This window comes from Tetrapisispora phaffii, chromosome 3 (assembly GCF_000236905.1).
Source record: "Tetrapisispora phaffii CBS 4417 chromosome 3, complete genome".
Taxonomy (NCBI): Eukaryota; Fungi; Ascomycota; class Saccharomycetes; order Saccharomycetales; family Saccharomycetaceae; genus Tetrapisispora; species Tetrapisispora phaffii.
The window spans coordinates 867082-888820 of NC_016522.1; the positions used below are offsets into that span (position 1 = coordinate 867082).

Sequence of the window (21739 nt, forward strand, 5' to 3'; positions counted from 1 at the left end):
ATTAAAACAGTTCATTATTTTAGTCTAATCAGTGGGCTTAAATTAAAAGTCCTAAAATATTTTCTCTTTTTTTTCACATTTAATGATAGGGTCCATTTTATAAATGTATTATAATTGATTTTTAGGATTGTATTTTAGCTATTTTTTAACCTTTTAGTAATATACATTCTTATTCCTCAACCAAATAACGTAGAAATATTTATATTTATATATTTGAAATTAGATCAGTAGCTTACTAGAAGTCTAATTTTAAGTATTTTGATAGGGGTTACTTATCAAATTTTATTATTCAATTAAAAAGGTTTTCCTGTTAAGTTATTATATCAGTTAGTAATATATTAACTCGAATATTAGTGAGTGTGGTTCTATTTTTGATATAAGGAATTTTCTTAAGAAGTTAGGTTAACATAAAATACAATAAAAATGAGAGATAACCACGAAGCTAATGATCAGAATGGAGATCATGAGAATGCTGATGATTGGGATTATAGTGGGAATGATGAAGGTGACGAACATTCTTCTAATAATAATCATTTAGATTCTATAGATTATGATGATTATTATGATGGTGACGAGCTACAAGATGATGATGATGCTGATGAGATGCCTGAAGATGAGGAGGAGGATGAAAATGATTATAATCATGAAAGTGATCTAGATGGTGAAATAGATATGCCTTCTTTTAGAGGTGGTGCAGCAGTTTTTGAAGAGCTTTTAGGAAATATGGGAAATTCTCACACTGTGTTCCGGAGAAATGCAGAGAGACAAAGTGGTTCAACTAATGGCGATTCTGATGGTATTACTCACATCGATGATGATAATACAGAGACTTCCAATACAAGACAAATCCCTGGAAACATTCAGGATTTATTTTCTATGTTTCAGAATAATATGTTTACAGGTGCAATTCCAGGAGCTGGTAATTCAGGAAGAGTTAAAAGGTTAAAGAAGTTGGTTGATAATATTGTTAATGCAGAAGAGGACCCGTATATTGCTATGGAGAGTTTAAGAGAATTGTCTGAACAGTTGTTAATGATGAATCAAATAGTTATTGATAGGGTTCTGCCTGTTGAAGAGTTGCTTGAAAGTTTGATTAACATTTTTAGAAACCCACTATTGATAGAACAATTAGAATTACAACTGATGGCAGGTCGTTGCTTGCATAGTTTATTTGAAGTCGATCCTGATTGTATGTCAATCGCTATTGAAAAGGATATTGTGGTTACTTTACAATCAAAACTTGAAGAAATTAGTTACATTGATTTGGCAGAACAAGTATTGGAAACTTTAGAATATATTTCAAGAGTCCACTGCAAAGATATTTTGGAGGCCGGTAACTTATTGACGTACATACAATTCTTTGATTTTTTTACTATTCATGCACAAAGAAAAGCCATCTCCTGTATTGTCAATGCTTGCAGTAAATTAGAAATTAAATACTTCCCAATAATTCAGGAAATCATGCCATTACTTCAAACAATTTTTTTGCAAAATGTTGATGATAATATTATGACAAAATTAATTAATATAATTTGTTGCATATGTGCTGGTTTGAATAAACATTTCAATTTTGATGAATTATTCACAATTGAAACCGCTAACAAAATAATATATTTAATTTCCTCATATGATTTGTCAGTTGATAATAAGGTTAAATGCATCGATATCCTTTCGATTTTCGTTATTAAGTCTGAAGCGATATCATTAGGGTTTCTAAACTCTAATAAGGCAGTTCCTATGGTACTTAAATGCATCGAAAATTATGAAAATAAGACCCATGCCAAAGACAATGAATCAGAAACAAAAGAAAATACCTTCTTTAATGAAACTTTAATGTTTGTTCCTGATAATTTGTTAATATCGCTTTCCAGATTTTTAACTGTTTTGCTTCCAGAAGAACCTGATAATTCGTTGACCCATGCAAACGCACTTTTAGATAAAAGCAAATTTAAGAAAGATGAATTACAAGACATGCTGTTAGAAATGATACCAATTTTAATTGGTATTTATATCAATACTGTAGATTACAGTATTAAATCTTACGCTTCATTAGCTCTTCTAAGATCTATTTGTCAATTGAATAGTGCAAGTTTAGAAGCTGTCAAAGAAAAAATTGTTTTGCTTTTTGAGCCATCATTTTTCAAAATGCTTGAAAATAATATACATCTCACAAACAATAAACTGGAAACATATATATCTCTAGAACTATTAACAATATTAGTTGTTCTATTCTCAGATTTTGAAGCAATATTTATGGATACTATTAAAAAAGAAGGTATTCTTGATTATATTAAGTCATTATATTATAAAATTGAGCTCTTAGATGTCAAGGAGATAAACCAAATGGATGTCGATAGTGAAAATGAAACAAATAATGCAAGGGACGAGTTTAACAATGATAGTGATAATGATAGTGCCATACAGCATAGTTATGATGAAATGAATGTTCCAGATTTTGTCAAACCTAAACTAATCAAATTTGATATTTTTAGATATGAAACTCAAGCTCAAATGACAACTAGAGTTTTAAATATGTCTAACTTTCTATACCAAAAAGTGAAATCAGTATCTGTTGTAGAAAACGATAAAATATCTGCTATTAAAAATGTTTTAAATAAATTAAAACAATATGATATTCAAAATTATAGCTATAATGACTGGGTTGACATATGGACACTTTTGAAATCCACAATGTTCAAAAATGGAAGCAATATTTCTAGTTATGAACTTACAACATCAGGGCTGCTGAAAACTTTGGTTGAAGTATTATCCAGTTCGGATATGCATATTAAGAGATTTTTTCTCGAAGTTTTTGAATCTAAATTAGAAGAGTTAGTTTCTATTTTACAGTCAGCTCTGTCAAAGTTAGAGGATATTTCAATTTTAGAATCTGGTCTGCAAGGCGATGAAGGTGGCATTTCATCATTAAGTAAAGAAGTGGAAGTTCAATTAGTTTATAAATCGGACGGTGTAAAGGATAACATACCAATTAATTTAAGGTCAGTCAAAGTATCTATACATTCGATTGCATCGTTAAAAATGCTGAATGATTTTTTAAAACATAAAGTTGCACAGTCGATGTTTCTAACCTCGTTATTACCTGGTTTTAAGAATGAAACTACTAATTCCGAAAATGCCATGGCAAGTCTTAAAAATATTGACTTTAAATTTTCTATTGGTGAGAACAAATTCAGTTCAAACGAAACTATTTTTGGAGCCATTTATAGGCATTGGACGGAAACACATAATGAGACTAATTTAAATTCAATGTGGCTGGAGGTGCCAACTATCTACTATGAAAAGGTAGAGGAAGATGATGATGATGAAACAGAAATGTTGAATAATATAAGTAATAATATCAAACCTAAATTTGATGGTTCTCTTGTTGAAGATTTGTTGGAATTTTTGAAAATTTTGAAGGACTCAAAATTGCCTAATGAGTTATTCATTAATTCCAAAATAAGTGGGAAATTATCAAGACAATTAGATGAACCTTTAATAGTTGCTAGTGGTGTACTACCAAGTTGGGTTCTTCAGTTAACTAAGAATTACCATTTTTTATTTCCATTTGACATTAGGATGTTTTACCTACAATGTTCTTCTTTTGGCTATGGAAGATTAATTGAAAGATGGTTGTTCAGAAGTGGTAGAATGAAAGATCAAAGTAGCGACAATCCATTACAACAATTAGGTACTCTAACAAAAAATAAAGTTAAATTATCTAGGGATAACTTGTTTGCCAGTGGTTTAAAAACTATAGATAAGTATGGATCTAATAGAAATACTTTAGAAATTGAGTACATAGATGAGGAGGGTACCGGTTTAGGGCCTACCTTGGAATTTTATGCGTCTATGTCGTTGGAATTTGCAAAACCTTTGTTAGATATTTGGTTATGTGATGAGGAAGTGGGAAATACTGATACTAAGTTTATTGAACAAGAACTATTTCCAAAGCCATTGAGTACATGCTCAGATGCGAATAAAACTATAGAACTTTTTAGGATTTTAGGTAAATTTATTGCGAAATCCATGTTGGATGGAAGAATTGTAGATTTTAGGTTTAAGGAAGTCTTTTTTCAGTTGTTACATGAGCGAATAGTAGCTGATGATACAAAAAATTCTTCAAGAAAACAGATATTGTATTCTCTAGATATTTTATCATTAGTGGATACAAATTTATCTCAATCATTAAAATATCTTTATAATAACATGTCTGATAATGACATCATAAAAGGTTTAGATCTAAATTTTGTGTTACCAGGTAAACAAATAGTGGAAATTATCGATGGTGGCAATAACATATTAGTCACGAGCGATAATGTGGAAAAGTATATCACTGGTGTTATCGACCAAATGTTATATACAGGTATCGAAAAACAACTAGATGCATTTATAAAAGGTTTTTCGGAATGCTTTCCTTATAAAAATTTGCTAATTTTAACACCGAAAGAATTAGTAGAGTTATTTGGGAAAGAAGAAGAAGATTGGTCAGAAAGTACATTGTATTCTTCTATCAAAGCAGAACATGGATATACTATGGATTCACAAACAGTTCATGATTTAATAAACATTCTGAAATATTTTAACATCAACCAGAGGAGGCTATTTTCGCAATTCTTAACAGGTTCTCCAAAGTTACCAATTGGTGGTTTCAAGTGTTTAAAACCTAAACTCACAGTTGTTTTGAAAACTCCTGAAGATAATTTAACTCCAGACCAAGTCCTTCCAAGTGTTATGACTTGTGCAAATTATTTGAAACTTCCAAAATACTCGAGCAAAGAAATATTGAAGTCAAGGATTGACCAGGCGATGAGAGAAGGTTCCGGTGCATTTTTGCTGTCTTAACTTCAACTCACTTCTGTCAATGGGCCGGTGATGTTTAGTTACAACAGTAAGATTTTTATTTTATAAATTTGTGAATATTATAATAATATAAACTAATATGCATATAATACAACAAACAGTTGGTTGCAAAATAACTATTAAAGTTTATTTAAAGGCTACTAAATTCGATTAGCTACAGTGCTAGCTTTTCCTTCAACAATGAAATATGACCCTTCTTCTAAAAATATAAATCCCTGGTCAACAAGATATTTTTTAACCTTAATTCTAACTTGAGATATACCGTTGGCACTATGAATGCCTCTACCTGTGATAACTTGAAGAGGTTTAACATTCATGACTTTAGATGTTGAAAGCTTCTGAACTGCCACCTCTCTTTCATCCATCTCGCTACTCCACCAAATATTTAAACTGTGTTGTAACGTTAATATTGCTTCGTTTGGCAAGAATCCATGAAAATCCAATCTATAGTTCTCGAATAAATGGTCCACCATTTCACTAGCTAAATTAAAGTTAGACGTATTAACAAATCCTTTTTTTTGCAAGGAGGATTTTGGAAGCAACTTATTTTGGGTCGACTTTGAGCTTATGTTACTTTTCTTACCTTGTGGAGATCTAAGTATCTCTTTTGAATTAAAAGTAAGCACTACGCTATTTTGAAGAGTTTCTAAATCTTTGTAATTGTTTTGTATAAATAATAATGCTAATGCCACGGTCTTTTCTATATCACCCTTGTAAAAAATAAAAAACTGATAGATGGTATGTCTATTGAGACTACCGATACAGGAATTATTTCTAATTAAATCATTCACTAGTTCATCATCAATCATACTAGCAGTAGATATGGGATCAGTTTCCTCTGAATTGATCGGGAGACCATCATTCAACAGAGAATACATATTCTGATTTTTATCTCCCCTTTTAAAATGTGCTAAAGAATTATTTGTCTGAACTTTGCCTCCCATGATCTTACCATTGAACTTGTTTTTTCTTAGCTCTTTTAAGTTTCCCTTTAGATTACTTGAAGAAGGATTTTTTACTGCTTCTATTGGATTTAATGTTGATTGGATAATATCCAAAATGGCTAACAGAAAATTACATGCATTTTTGTAGTAAAAATGTGATGCAGTCTCTTTAGAAACAAATGTATACTTTACAATTTCATTAGTATATTGATCTTTGGATACCCAAGCAGTATTATCCAATATTTTTTTTTGATTTTGGTCTTCAACGATGCTATTTTGCAATTTCCTCTGATCTTGAATATCTTGAGAATGTATGTGCTCAAGATTTAATAATTCTGGGATAATATCATATTTCCCATTACTGTCTTTCAACAATTTTTCAATTTCAACTTTTTCAATACTGGGAAATATTTTACTTAATCTATCAAGTTCACTTTCTAATTCATCATTTACAATATTAACATCTTGTAAAGTATCCGATTTATCACTTAAAATCATGGATGAAGCAAGTTCTATGTCATTATTACTGCCTTCCAGTGCCTTCTTAATAGTTGCAATGCTATGGTCTCGGAATATGGACTTCAATAATTCTATTGGAGATATTGTATCATTATCCTCCATGTCGTTAACCTTTCGATATTTTTTGTTATTTCATATGATTATTTTTTCAATAATCCTCAAATTTGTTCTAAATAAAAATGTTATTGTACCTTCCTAGTAATGTTTTGACAACAGGCACGTACGAAATTGACTTATTCATAATTAACTTTTCGATGTTGACATTGAATATTGATATATTATACGTCGAAGTCTATTCAGTTCATCTTAAATTGTTTTAGAGAGAGCTTGCAGAAAACTTACTTTTAAAACATTTATTACATTACTAAAAAACAATGTTAATAAATTAATGATTTCGCCCAGGATCGAACTGGGGACGTTCTGCGTGTTAAGCAGATGCCATAACCGACTAGACCACGAAACCAGCTAATTTGTTTTTAGCTAATTTGTTTTTTAGCTAATTTGTTTTTTAGCTAATTTTTAGCTTAACTTAGCGTTATGATATAATAATTGCTCTATACTTGCGAAACCGTAACTATCATGAATATCAAGAATACTTAAGTCCTAAAAGATAACTGTCAGAATTATTGTAGTGTATGTGACAGAACTAAGTGTTTATGACACTTTGAGTCCAGAACTAATAGATCACTTACTAATGGAAAGAAGGTCTAGAACAATCTTCCAAGTGGTAGGTGAAAATTTCTCACTACAATGTAAATGGCTACGTGATAAACACAGATGTACAATACAGCACTAAAGAGCCTAGGAGGATGAATGAACACGTACACATGTTCATTCAACTGTCAGATTAACTCATATATAAGGAGGGCATCTAACTCTATATAGAATAGTTTAATTACACTAATAAAAGATCAATCGATATTTAACTATAAAGAAGATGGACTATACTAGAGCAACTGAAGTGGCTAATGACACTAACTTAGATGTTGGAACTACCCAACATAAGCTTGTTACTCCACAAATCGATTATTTAACTATAAAGAAGATGGACTATACTAGAGCAACTGAAGTGACTAATGACACTAACTTAGATGTTGGAACTACCCAACATAAGCTTGTTACTCCACAATAACATTGTATAATAGTTTTTTAGCAGTATTTATATATTCTGTAGTTTATGTTAAAGGAACCAATCATGCTCAATAGTTGAATTCATTGCTTTAATATATTAAAATGTAGTTAAATTATATACTAGATATTTAGATTAATCTCTCTGGTCTCTTGGACTTGGATCAATGAATTATTTACCATTGATTACCGGGGTTCATATATACATAATATTTCAATCTACCGTTCTGTCTAACGAGACGACGTCGTCGAGTTGAGCACGTATGGCAGACTGATGGTTCTACAGTACTATTTATGCATTAGAAATTCTGCTATTACATTCTTGCAGGCACTATTGTTTCAGGTTGGCAACAATAATCTCCTAAAGAGGTAATATCTGGTATCGTATAGTCACTTATACGACCAGTGACATTTCCAACAAATCAGATCATTATATAAAATGGTCAGAACTCCATACCAGCAAATTGAGAACTAACGGACAAAACAATCACACAGTAGGCAACAATTAAATTGATAGAGGCACTGGATTTACTTTTGATTCCTCGCAAACAAGAATGGTTAGATGATGATAAAACAAGAACTCTTAATTAAGAAATCTATTACAGAATTTGAAATATAATTGAGGGTATGTTCATATAGTTATATACTACTATATCAAATCAGCAGATGGAACCTTGAAAAAAATTGAAGCTAAAAGTCTAAATAGTAACATAGTTTATAGTTTATAGTTTAATATCCTACCAATTTCGTAGATCTAGAAATAATGATTCAATAAAAATGAGAACAAGAAAACACAGAACTTGGATATATAGATACATATAATATAGATTACCTTATAAATTACAACAAATGGTTGCCCTTGTAGAAACTAGCTCAATATGAAAATTATATAGTTTATACAGTTTATTTTCAGTTATAAGATGCATAATATCGTGTTCATATGTTTTTGAATATTTCAGAATATTTTTATATTAAATATTGGGTTAAAAAGTGGAGGTAAAACGAAAAGACACATGTCAATTCATGGTCAACTATCGTAATCTTGCAAAGGTCTTAGAAATATTAACTACATAGGATTTACTAAACAGAATATATTACAATACAGAAAGACATGGTCATAAATATATACTATTTTGTAGAAAATTCTGTGTAGAAGCAGATACCATCTCGATGGAGTTTTTAACATTATAATAAAGTGAATAGATTCATTGGTAGTCTTTAAATATTCGTTCTGCATTATCTCTTAAAACGTGTTATTGGGTAAATAATTCGATCCATTGGCTAATATTCCACAAGCAAAATATATGCCTTTTTAGAACTACATGATTCATAAACTTCTTTGGTTCAGTAGATAGTAAAATTACAGTTACTATCAACATCAGATATTTGTGATTTGTAATAAAGTCTTGATAATATATTATCACTATAACTACTCATGAAAGACAAGTTTGTTTCTATTTTTTTCATATTTTTTATTTTAACCTTCAGCCCATTGAGCTGAATGTAACATAGCTTAGGGTGAAGTAGGGTATTGATTATATCCCAACTATCTTTGAAATACTAATGCATCATGATTAATACATATATCCAAGTCAAGCAGTTGGAATACTGTGGTAATCCTAATTGTAGAAACGGTTTATTCAAAATATACAGAGCTGAGTTTTCTCAGTATAGTTTGTGAGGCTGTGAAGCACGGACTTGTTCATATATAAATCATCCTCACTTTTTAAAATAAAGAAAAAACAATCAATATTCAACAGTTGATTAGCTGACATATATCTCAGGAGCTGCAGTGTCATTTAAATTGACTTTAATTACAAATTATGCTCAATCTGATTTAATTAAAAACTATTTTACTTCTTCGAAAACTTTATCCTTTTTCCACTAAATAGTAGTATAAATGATAACATTCCTGCCTAAAATTAAGATCAACACAAAAAATAGTTACTCCAATCAATCGCATCGTCTCCTTTCCCAACTAAAACCTCATTAAATTACAAACCGATCATATTTCACAAAATCCCATGGTAGAGATATAGATTAATTTCGTAATCAAATTTATGATGCAAATAATATTACTATTTGGTAAAGCTATTTACTATTCAACATAATAGTAATGCTTTAAATTAATGTAGGGAAATGGACACTTTATAAATTAATGGTTTTTTTAACTGTCAAGAATTGCAATTTTTTCTCTTTTCGAGTCTGGCATTTCATTTAATTTCTCCTCAATATTGTTATTCTCCTTTAAGTTTGCAACGTTTACAATAGAAGGGAGTCTCTCTACTTCTTTTGCAGATGGGTTAACTTCTTGCTCTAAATGCTCCAATTCCTTATCCACTTCATCCTCATAGTTGTTTATACCTACAATAGAAGTAGATAAAACGTTATCAATCTCATTTTGGTAGTCTATTTGGTTTTGTACATCATCCATGAGGTTATTGACATCGCCAAATTCTCTATTCATTTTTTTTAATATTTCGTTACCGGATTTTAATCCATCTACAAACCGTTTCTCTATTATTTTGAATTCTATATTTGATACCATATTTTCCAAATTTGTTAATTGATCAGAAGCTTTCTGCACTAAATCTTCCTGATAATGGATTCTTTTTAATAGAAAACGTATTTTTGTATTTTGTTTGTAATCAACAGGATTCTCCTTTATAAGAACTTTCAATGTTTGTCGTTCATCGTTAATAAGTTGCTCTGTTCTTTTTGTGAATTTATGAATATTATCCTTTGATCTTTTTAATTCCAGAATAGCTTTATCAGTTTGAGTGATCTGTGGCCTGCTCCCTTTTTGCCCCATTTAGTGTCTTTGAATATATGATCAGGAAAAAATGGAATTAGTTCTTTCGTTTTTGTATATTAATATTGTGAATTGCGGAATAAACAATTCTTGAAATCAGTTTACTTTATCTTAAGACTTAAATAAAGTTAATTGATTGATTATCTTGATTTCTCTCTTTTAAAAAATACGAAACGAGACTGTCGCATAGATGCCGCCTAACGACGCAGTGGAGAAAGTCAGTGCAACAAGGAACAAAAATTTGTGCATATTGATTAAAACAATGTTCAAATAAAATATATTTAACAAAAGTATGAATGTTAGATACTATATGTTATTAATTAAAAAAATCTAAATTGTTATTATAGTATATAATCCCCTATATCATGTTTATTCCCAAAAATTATTCCAATTAACATTCTTCCTCACTGCATTTGAAAAACCTTCTTTATATTTTACCCATATACGAATGTGTTGCTCCCCACTACTATTAACATTTGCGTTGGTTAATTCATTCGACGTAGAATTCCTACCAAGCTCCTTTTCATTTTTCTTCGTCATTAAATTGTATTGTGATTTAAAAAAGTCAACTGTGCTAGTACTTGAAGTTGTGCTCTCCGCTGAAGAAACAACTGCAACATCTTGTTTCTGCTTTTTGTATTTGGCTTCATTCAAATGCGAAGATTGACTCATTACCATATCACGATGTCTCTTTTTCGCTTTTGTCTCCTCAATCTTTGCTAGAAGTAGGTTTAGCGTATATGGTCTCTTATTAGTAACATTTAGAGCTGACTTTGGATCAAATAAAACTATTTTATTAATGGGTGGATCTAAAGCTAATATTTGCCTATTCATGTCAAGTGAACCTAAATAATTATCTTTACTATTTTCATTGACATTTGAAAAATTGTGTGTCGACAAAATATTTGCAATTGACGATTTGTTTAATAATAATTGATAACTATTAATTGTCTCAATAAGATTATCATATATTTTATTTTTGGTGATAGAGTTATGCATACTTGATAGATCATACGACACAAGTGAATCTAGAATCGGCAGTATGTCAAAAATCAGTGACTTTTTATTTACAAAAGTTGATAGCGATGGGTTGTTTGTAGCAATTCTAGATAATAATAATTTAACTATTTCATTGTTGCCTTTAATTAGTTGCTTTACTTCAAAATCATGGCTCTTGATTCTTATATCATTTTTATTCCCAATATCACTGAAAAAATCAAAAAATTTTAAAGCCACAGCAGAGTTATATCGCTGTAACTCCCCACCATTGCTGATTCCAGAATTATATAAAGAATGGTCAATTGCGTCATTAAAATATAACCAATCTGATATTTTTGATGGCTTCAGCAACCCATTATCAGTGTATTTAACTTGTAGATACATTGAAAAACAGCCACTAATAATTTTGTCCATACCTCCTTGGACCTCCAATGTCTTCATTAAATTTTTCATTTGTAACTTGTTAGATATCTGAGAATCTTTCTGAAAAATTTCATTTACAACTTTGAACCAAGATGATTTAAAATCTTTCGATATATTGCCAGTACCTCTATTTGTGTTTCTATCGAGACAAAAGAATTGTAAATTGTTTATACAATTTCTTAAATCATTTTGAGATGAATCAATTATAGTTTTTAATAGTTCGACATCAATTTGTCCTTCATGCTTATTAGTAGATTCCTTTTCCAAAATGTATGACAGCCTCTCTATTATAGCCTTTTCACTAGGTTTCTTAAATGGAATTATTTCACAAAACGGTCTAAGTTTCTCTAAGCTGGACGAATACAAATTATTACAAATACAAATAATAGGTCTCATTAATAAATGCTTCAATTTTTTTCTAATCTGACTCGCTTCCTTGTCGGTTTTGCTTCTTCTGTTAATTTTCTCCAAATTCGAAAGATAATAGTTTGTAGCTATTTTATCGTTCCTTAAGATATCTAATAACACTTTAATAAACCCATTTTCAATAGAACCATCAATTTCATCTGCAATCAAACAAATAGGCTTGTTTTCAAAAGTATTAGAGAATAGATCGTTATGGATTTTTTCTTTGACGAACGTTCCAGATCTTTCATCACTTGCATTTATTTCGTTTACTGTATAACCTTGTTGTTTTGCGATAATATGTGCTACAGATGTTTTACCAATACCAGGTGTACCGTGGATTAAAAGAATTTTTTTGAAAGGTCTGTGGAATGGATCCTCAAATTGTACAGTATCATTATAGTCTTTTCCCTTTTTACTATTTAGAATTTTATGATTTATTGGTAATGTTTCTTTAAAAACCACAGGAGTCCATTGTCGTAGCCAAAATAAAACTCTTCTATTTGTCGCTTCATTTCCCACTAACTCAATAAATTTTCGAGGTTTCCATTTTTCAACCCATAAAGTGGATGTACCTTTCTTCGCTTGTAATTTTCCATGCTGAACGTCTTTATCTTCTTTAACTAAATTGAATTTCTCTTCTGAATGTCTGTTAGACTCTATTCTATCATGTAGTTCGTTAATGTTAATACCATATGTATCATCATTCTTCCAAATTTTTGAATTTTCATTCTCAAATAAACCTTGTTTAATAGAGTCTTTTATATTCTCTTTTCGCTTCAATTCTATTTTTACACCACTAATGCTATTAAAGAATAGTTTGTCCACATCATTTGCTTGTGTTGTACTCATTTTGGCATCATTATCATTTTTTGATCCAATTTCTTTTTTCGATGTGTTATCAGGTTGTTGAAACAGAATACTATTTTCCAGGTTTAAAGTAAATTCCAAACCATTATTATCCATTTTAAGACTGTATTAAGTATCTTCTTGTTATAGTTCTCAAATGTATTAAAGCTATGTTCGATCAACTCGATAAGTATTGTAACTGTATATAAGCTAATTACTTATAGCAACTTGTTCAAATATTAAGCACAAGTTTATATTCTACATTGTTCCTTCCACATTAAAAAGACGCGTTGGTATTTAATTGTTACGAAGGTAACGCGTGCATAATAATGCGACAATAGGGACTATATGGTTTAAATTAATTTAGCCACATTCATTAGATTATCACCTGTTTTACAAGATGTTCATAGCTAATAATTTAAAATAAATATGAGTTTAATATTATCAACTAAAAAAAATACCGTAAGACAACGCTAAATAAAAATACATAAAAAAATTATGATTATTCATTCATTTGTAAAATGTCAGGTTTTGGTCCTAATGGAGTTATACCAAGTGGATTAATTCTTGGATGAGAACGAGAATAATGTAATTTAATATGATTGAAATCAGTAGTTTTACCAAAAGCATCATAATTCCAATATAAATTTTTCAACCATTTATGAATAAATGGGTAGCCTGCTCTAATTGTAGTAAAATTACATTTGAAATGTTGAACGTAAATTGGATCAAATCTTACAATTGTTGTGTATAATCTGACATCAACTTCGGTTAAAGTATTATTTAGGAGGAAATATTCATCCAGATGTTTTGAAACTTCTGCTTTTCCATATTTTGTTTCCAAGTTTTTGTAATTTTCATGCAATATCCTTTCGACTTTGTCAAGGTGAAAAAACACATTTGTTACTTCTTTCTCATAAACCTCTTGTTTTTCAGAAAACCCTGATTTATATACACCGTTATTTATATTGTCATAAATCCATGTGTTCAATTCATCAATATCTTTTTGTAACTTTGTAGGATACAAATCTTTTACTACAATAGAAGATTTATCTTCCACGAACTCATCAAAAACACCAGAGTTGAACATTCTTAAAATTTCAGCACTTTCATTGTTCACGATTGTTTGTGTCTCTTTATCCCATAAAACTGGAACAGTAAATCTTGCAGAGTAATCAGGATTACTTTTGTAGTAAAGATCGCTTAATCTCTTATAAATATAAAGTGGTTCAATCGTTCCATCGATCATTGGTCTTGAACTGTCATTTGCAATATGACCTGTTGGAGTATATTCATTTAAATTTGTAGTCTCTATACCACCATTTATAGTAGATGCCTTATTAATATCGAAAGGAACTTCTTGATCTTCACTTGTTAAGAATCTCCATCCCTTCTCATCCATATGCCAATGAACAATACTGACACCAATAATTGGAATCAAACCTTTCAATGCTCTTGTAATCAATGTTCTATGAGCCCATGGACATGCCAAGGAAACATATAACCAATATCTACCTTTAGCTGGTTTATAAATTGGATGCTCATGACAGATATTCTCTCTAAAAGAAGAAACCTGTCTCTTGAATGCACCATCATCTTTGGAAGCCCATTGTTTTGACATTATTAATTGATATATGTGCTGTTATGGTAATTTATAGAATATTAAGATATAGTAACAACAACGCTTAAACTTAGATATTATTTTGTTACTTCCCTAGAAGGTTAAATTGTAATAATCTTATTTTTGCTTAAACAGTTAAAGAAATAAAAGAATAAAATAAGTAATCAATAATGTTTAAGAAGTAACAGATTGTATTCCTTGCCTTATATATGAATTGAAAATAAGATAAAATTGTTAAATTGAATGCATTAAAAAAATTTTTAATGAACCCAACCCCTAGAAAGTAGTTGTTTTTTTTCTTGCAAGTTACTAATTTTTTACTAAATTTTCTTCTTACATTTATTATATTGAGGGGTCACATATAACAAGAAGTGATAAGTATTCAGTGAAACAATTTAACAATATTGTTGTGATATATTTGACCTGATTATTGACGTACATATCTTTTTAATATAATGTAATATTTACAAAAACTAATAGCATCACTATTTTTCTATTATTGTTATCATTTACCTTAGATTTATTATTTAAGCTGGAATGATCAATTCTTTAACCAAATAGTTATAAATATCATCAGCACATTCTTCAACTGATTTCAAATGAGTTTTTAAGTGTAATTCTGGAGATTCCGGGGCCTCGTATGGAGCAGATATCCCTGTAAATTCTTTGATAATACCTTCTCTTGCTTTCTTATATAGTCCTTTAGGATCTCTTTTTTCAGCTATATCTAAGGGAACGTCAACGAATACTTCAATGAATTTCAAACCAGCTTCTTTATGTAGTTCTCTGGCTCTATTTCTATCAGCTTTATATGGTGAGATAAATGAAGAAATTGAAATAGTACAAGCATCTGCAAATAGTCTCGAAACTTCACTAATTCTACGAATATTTTCATTCCTATCCTCTTCAGTGAAACCCAAATCTTTGTTCAATCCAAATCTTATATTATCACCATCTAATCTATAAGCAGATAATTTTTTATTCAATAATTTTTGCTCCAAAGCACATGCAATGGTACTTTTACCAGAGGCACTTAAACCAGTTAACCAAATAGTACAACCATCTTGATTTCTTAGTTGCTTCCTTTCATCATAAGTCAAATTTGGATGCCAAGTGATATTAGTTGCCATATTTAAAATAGTGAATAGACTGCTATTGAATAAGTTTCAGTTTTTTATAGTAACCTTGGGTTATCTCATGTACAAAAAACCATTGTGTCATTATTAAAAATAATTAACTATAATGATTTGCTTGTCTAAGTAAACATTGATATAATTCAGGAGAATGATTCTGTATTTATACTAAAATATGAATGAATTAGTTTCAGATACAATATAAAACATCCAACATATGATGATATCATTAGCAAAACTTAAAGATACACTAGATTAAGTTACTAGAAGAATCATCCTTTTAAGACGTTAAATTATGTCATAGTTGTGGAATAACTAACATTCACGTGCAATTATAAAATAGTTCACAAGTAAAATCTTAATTTTTCGTTCTCATAAAAGTAAATTATAATTAATCATAACATATTTATTGTGTTCGGAAACGGTATTTATTTAGTATTGTTATATTATTGTACAAAATATATATTATATATTTTTTGTTTATATAGTTAATAAATATTTATATAAATATATATTTTATTTATACTTTATAATAATATTTAAATTAGAAAATAAACTCTATATTTTACACGTGCGTAATAATTACTTTGGGTGTTGATTCTGAACAAAGATTATTGTTCTGTTTAATGATTTCATTTAATTTGAAGCAAGGTTAAGAGAAATATTTCCTTACTTATACGGCTAATAAACGGTTTTGGCAGTAAAATTGTCTTCCAATACTTTGATCTGAACTATATTTCTTTATGATTCCATTCTCTTAAGCAAATTATAAATTTTTAAATATTGGTGTTGATTATACAATTTCTACACAGTGACAGTAATTTTCCCATTTTTATTTTTTTAATTTTAGTTCTTAAATACAGGCACCGACAATAAAACATAAAGAATGCAGCTACCATAATTTATTGAATTAGTGATTCTCTGACCTAAAACTAAATGGTAAGTGTTGTTGTAGTGAGAGTTGTGCTATACTGTGTAATTGTTCTGGATTTCCATTTTGTTGATACAGTCACTAACTTTTTCTTCTTTATTTTTGTAGTAGTCTCCGTTGTGACTGTTTTTTTAACATCTATGTCAGTAGTGGTCGATGTCATAGTTGTCGTCTTGGTGACAACAGGACCGCCAATAGTTTTTGTTACAGTCAGAATATTAGTATTTGTATTTTTCAATATATCAGTGGATGTCTCTGTTGTATATACCACAATTTTATTAAAATCAGTTATTGTTTTTTTTCCTACAAATACAGTTGTATAAACATCTTCAATATTAGTTTCAATAATGGTTGACATTTGATTTTTATATTTTAAAATCGTATTTTCTTCTACTTCAGTTTCCGTTGTAGTATCATAATAATAATTGTAAAAAGTCTTGGTGTAAGTACTAGTTATTGTATCATCAATTGTCGTGTAAAATTTAAAGCATTTGATTTTATCATATGTCTCAGTTTTTAGAGAAGTTGATAATATGGTGCTCCACAGTGTAGTGGGTATAGTTGTATAGCAGTATGAATTAATTAAAGTACAATCAGTCGATGTCAAGTTCAATGTGGTTTCAATAGTTTTAATTAACGGAAATGTGATGTTTGTTAAGATTGTAATTGCTTGATAAGAGGTTAAGGGATGTTTGATTGTTTCATATATTTTTGTAAACGGAGTTGGAATCGATGATGAATAGTGATAATTTTCGAATTTATACATTTTTTCATAACTTTTTTCCATGAATTTTAAATACTCATGAATATAAGATTTCAGTTCAAAAATTAATGGTTTCCTGTACACGACATTATTTTCAAATATATCATTGAATATCATATAACTTAATTCATTTCCCCCATCATCTGACTCATGATCATCTAAATCATTGAAAGTATTTATAGTACGTTCCGGATTACTTCCCGTCTTATGACAGTGAAATGAATAAATATTGTTTAAGTATTTTATACATTCACAATTGTCTATATCATTAAAGTGATTTTTATCAACTGTAATGCAGAATTTACACTTTCCAACATTTTTATTAAAATTTTGTAATAAACAAAATTCCATTTCTGAGGTATCCTGTAATTAATATATATCGATGTACTATAAATAACATCCAATAGGAACTGGTGATTATAGTGATAATAAATATAATTGATTGTTAATAAATTAGAAAAAAATCGAGTGAACTTAATTGAGGTTGAGTATATACATACGACATTATATCCTGTTAAAGAGGGCATTTCCCAGTCAATGACAATATTTTCTTGTCTTATACATTTTAACAGATCAAACTGACTAAATGAGTACACCGCTTGCAACCAGAGAGTAAGTAAAATAAAATATGAACAAAACCTATGACGCTTTACCTGCTTGTTATTTGACATAATACCTTTGAGTAGCGATCTGACACTTACATGAATGAATTAGAGAAAAAGTTGCGAGACATTTAAATAACCATATATATATATATATATTAGTTTAATATATATAACTAGTAAATCAATTCTTTCAAGAATTTAAATAAGCGCCGATTTAATTTTTTCTATTTTTAAGTATCCACATTATTGGCACAAGAAGAAGTAAGCTATGCTAGGATCAAGGTTTCAGAGGAAGCTATATATACTAAGACAAACCAAGGTAAGTAAACATTTGTATAATTAACAAAAACAGTTCTATAAACAACTGCATCAACCTGATTAAGCTAGAGACTTACTCACATCTGGGAATATTCTAATACACAAGACAGACTTTTTGAGCAATAATCACAGCAATACTATTGCTATAACCAAAATGAATGTTACGATTGGCTATTCACTTGCAAATGAAGGCTAAAATAACTGTCATTATCGAATTACTGTCACTTTACTTTTAACTTTTAACTTTGACCTTCAGTTATCAGTTGATTTTGTTATATATTATCATCTTTTGAATTTGTGTCACTTCATTAACCTTCCCCTTCCTCACTTCTCCTGACGACTTCCCTTCTTCTCTGACCAAATCACGTTTTTTTTTTCCATTTTGTTAAAAGTCGATATTTTTCTGAAAAAAAAATAAATTGATACTTTTTTCCATTTTGAGCCCTTTATCTCCGGTGATTTTGATAGGTTAAAAAAAACAATACTGTTAAAATCTGACATTAAATTTCCCTATTCTAAAGAAGAAATAAAAATTTCGACTATATATATTTGGACTTTATTGTTCTTAGATTTATATTAATATAATAAACTTAAAGATAAAGGTACAAGGTTTTCTATATATTATCATACACACAACAATAATATTAATAACTAGTAAATATAATTTTATATATAATCATACACAACAATGATAAATTACATCTCTAAAGCCGCTTTCAAGAAAAGTCCACATTTCGGTAGATTAAGTTTTGGAAATTTAATAAACTATTCTCCAAACCTATTGCTATGGGGTGGGGCTTGGGCTGCATCTATTGCTGTTTTCACTGAAGGTTGGCCACTTTTCCAAGATGCCTTCTACAAAAAGATTCCATATTTTGGTCAACATTGGATTGTAGAAATTCCACCAGAAGACAAGCAACACTAAGTTAAAAAAACAAATCTTAAGATAGGAAAATATTCTTAATTGAGTTACTAAAAAAGAAACACAAACAAATAGGGAAAAAAATTAAAATAATAAAATTCTGTTATTATTTATTCAAATTTTCCTTTGTGCATCCCATTTTCATTAAGATTAATTATATTTTTTTGTTCATATTTACATATTCCACCATATAAATTCATGTACCTTAAATGATATATTTTAATATCATAGTATTTATTTTATTTCAATCCATATATTCTATCTATTTACATATGTAAATTGGAAAATAAAATAAAAATGAAGAGTGAACATTTATGCTTCAAATCACTCTTTCCATTGGATATATAAAAACATAAAAATAAAATTCATCACATCGAGATATTAAATTTAATTAATAATGAAAGTCCAACATTAACTTAGCATTTAATGTTGTTACGACTTTTATGCTATTAATGTGCCATAGCTCTGAATACAGAGTAATCAGTGTCTAAATCTTTCGACTCCTTAGTTTTAATTCTTCGATAGTTGTAGAATACTTAACACCTTTAAATAATGATTTGCCCTTCCCAGCTTTAAGTCCTGACTGTATTTCTAATGATTGTATTTTCATACCGCTAGCTAATTCTCCATTATAAGAGTAGTTTAATAAGATATGACTTAGAATCATCTTTTTATTAGGATTTTTATCAGTATATTCAACACAACCTGTCAAAACTGGAGTAATTCCAACATTTGTCTCTTTATCAAAAATCCAGGAACATTTATTAGGTGAAAGAGAATTTTCGAACCTACCATGTGATGATCTTAACATTTTAATCTTATAATCCACTTTCCCTAAATCAGAATTGTTCTTGGATAAATTATTGATTCCTTCTTTATTTATCGAATCATCATTGGCTTCATTTTTGCTCGAATTGAATAAATCTTCTTCTGATCTTTGAAATTTAGGTAAAAAGATAATCTCTATTTGGAGATTTTGAATTGATTGAACTTTAGTTGAATTACTAATATTTAAAGTCAACTGAAATTCATCATTCTTCATGCCTATGCCATCTTCGAAAGATGCAGTTACAAGACCCAGTCTATTATTAAATGCATTGAATTCCTTTTTAGTATTTTCAGTTGTATTTAAATTAATATTATAATCAAAAAGTTTAAAACTCCCGTCAGGCGGTAAAAATTTAATTAATTTAGTATTTTCAAATTCTTGATCTTTATCAACATCCTTTGATTTCACACATTCATGTAAAAATATTGATTCTAAATCATTCCCAGCCATATCAATTTTCATTTCAACAATTGGATTACCATTTAGAACACTTTTCACCAAAGCTTTACCAATAATATTACCCGTGACAATCTTCATAGTCGAGTTTGCGTAGCTACTTTTCCTCTTTTTCGTTTCCAATACAACGTGTATAGATTCTACTAGATCAAGATATAATTCGTTATTAACATGATCAACATTTCTCATTCTCCATGGTACAGCAACATTACTATCAAAGTTCATATCTTGATAGGGAAAATTAGACTGCTGTTTTTGAGATTTTTGAAGAGCGATTTGAATATTATGTGCTGTATTATTGATAACTTTTGAGAAGTCATATTTGCTTGGAATATTATGTTTAATCCAATTATTGTACCTTTTCCCTACTGTCGGCTCACCTCCATCAAATAGCCAATATAATATAAGTGATATTCTATCGTAGTTATTGACTAATTTAGTTATTGTCAATTCTTCTTTTTCAAAGTAAGTCATTAAACTTTGTTCTAATTCTTCCATTATAACAAATGGATACAATTGCTCCTTTGAATTCAACCTACCAGATACTAAACACCAAAAGTATAATTTATTCACGTTGGAACAATATCTGTAGAGTTCCAAATTCTTACCTAACCTGCAGTTAATATATTTATCATTTGAGAAAATAGAAGAGCAAGTAGCTTTGTCGTTATTATCCCCAGATATATCTGGATATAAATTTTGCAATTTGGACCATAGTTCATTAAAACTTGGAGCAACAGGGTTCAATAATTGCTCAAACACTAAAACGTTATTAATATCAGTGATATAAATGGAAATATACATTTACGTTATTTTGTTTTATGATTCGTGTTTTTACTCTTTTTTCTGATATAAAAGACATATTTAAACAGCAAATATATAATAATACTTACAAAAAATTAATGAAGCAAGTCTATGAATTTTATTTAAAGTAAATTGTAATTAATTTTAGTGCCAGATGTATTAATTCATCTGAAATGGTTCATAATAAATTTCAAACTTCTGTCAAATGTTTAGCAATTTTTCATTATTTTCATTATTTTCATTTTTTCAATATTTGAAAATTATGAAAACATCATCAACTTAAACAAAGAAATAATACAGTGGTGTACTCTAAAAGTTATGAGTATTGATTTAATGAAAGGAACATAACTTAATTTCTAAACAGCGGAGTCTCCTTATAAACTTAACGAAATCAAAGCACATATTTTATTACGCT

General features: G+C 29.1%; 9 protein-coding genes and 1 non-coding gene across 10 annotated transcripts; 2 read left to right on the forward strand and 8 right to left on the reverse strand.

The window, feature by feature from the left end:
- Window positions 1–423: 423 nt before the first annotated feature.
- UFD4 (putative ubiquitin-protein ligase UFD4) lies at window positions 424–4845 on the forward strand (the record flags this gene model as incomplete). Its single annotated transcript, XM_003684941.1, has 1 exon — window positions 424–4845. The coding sequence occupies one exon, from the start codon at window positions 424–426 to the stop codon at window positions 4843–4845; it is 4422 nt and encodes a 1473-aa protein (XP_003684989.1).
- A 158-nt stretch (window positions 4846–5003) lies between these two features.
- Window positions 5004–6428, reverse strand: CUE2 (Cue2p; the record flags this gene model as incomplete). Its single annotated transcript, XM_003684942.1, has 1 exon — window positions 5004–6428. The coding sequence occupies one exon, from the start codon at window positions 6426–6428 to the stop codon at window positions 5004–5006; it is 1425 nt and encodes a 474-aa protein (XP_003684990.1).
- A 287-nt stretch (window positions 6429–6715) lies between these two features.
- On the reverse strand, window positions 6716–6789 carry TPHA0Ctrna8V. Its single transcript has one exon. It is a non-coding gene; the product is annotated as a tRNA-Val (tRNA).
- Window positions 6790–9621: 2832 nt separating this feature from the next.
- On the reverse strand, window positions 9622–10266 carry VPS20 (ESCRT-III subunit protein VPS20; the record flags this gene model as incomplete). The annotated part of the gene is made up of 1 exon (XM_003684943.1): window positions 9622–10266. One exon carries the CDS (start codon window positions 10264–10266, stop codon window positions 9622–9624), a length of 645 nt encoding a protein of 214 aa, XP_003684991.1.
- A 369-nt stretch (window positions 10267–10635) lies between these two features.
- On the reverse strand, window positions 10636–13059 carry CTF18 (Ctf18p; the record flags this gene model as incomplete). The annotated part of the gene is made up of 1 exon (XM_003684944.1): window positions 10636–13059. The coding sequence occupies one exon, from the start codon at window positions 13057–13059 to the stop codon at window positions 10636–10638; it is 2424 nt and encodes an 807-aa protein (XP_003684992.1).
- Window positions 13060–13444: 385 nt separating this feature from the next.
- ECM4 (S-glutathionyl-(chloro)hydroquinone reductase) lies at window positions 13445–14563 on the reverse strand (the record flags this gene model as incomplete). The annotated part of the gene is made up of 1 exon (XM_003684945.1): window positions 13445–14563. One exon carries the CDS (start codon window positions 14561–14563, stop codon window positions 13445–13447), a length of 1119 nt encoding a protein of 372 aa, XP_003684993.1.
- A 527-nt stretch (window positions 14564–15090) lies between these two features.
- MET14 (adenylyl-sulfate kinase) lies at window positions 15091–15693 on the reverse strand (the record flags this gene model as incomplete). Its single annotated transcript, XM_003684946.1, has 1 exon — window positions 15091–15693. The coding sequence occupies one exon, from the start codon at window positions 15691–15693 to the stop codon at window positions 15091–15093; it is 603 nt and encodes a 200-aa protein (XP_003684994.1).
- A 935-nt stretch (window positions 15694–16628) lies between these two features.
- TPHA0C04110 (uncharacterized protein) lies at window positions 16629–17741 on the reverse strand (the record flags this gene model as incomplete). The annotated part of the gene is made up of 1 exon (XM_003684947.1): window positions 16629–17741. One exon carries the CDS (start codon window positions 17739–17741, stop codon window positions 16629–16631), a length of 1113 nt encoding a protein of 370 aa, XP_003684995.1.
- A 1260-nt stretch (window positions 17742–19001) lies between these two features.
- On the forward strand, window positions 19002–19238 carry QCR10 (ubiquinol--cytochrome-c reductase subunit 10; the record flags this gene model as incomplete). The annotated part of the gene is made up of 1 exon (XM_003684948.1): window positions 19002–19238. The coding sequence occupies one exon, from the start codon at window positions 19002–19004 to the stop codon at window positions 19236–19238; it is 237 nt and encodes a 78-aa protein (XP_003684996.1).
- Window positions 19239–19722: 484 nt separating this feature from the next.
- On the reverse strand, window positions 19723–21324 carry APM3 (Apm3p; the record flags this gene model as incomplete). Its single annotated transcript, XM_003684949.1, has 1 exon — window positions 19723–21324. One exon carries the CDS (start codon window positions 21322–21324, stop codon window positions 19723–19725), a length of 1602 nt encoding a protein of 533 aa, XP_003684997.1.
- Window positions 21325–21739: the final 415 nt, after the last annotated feature.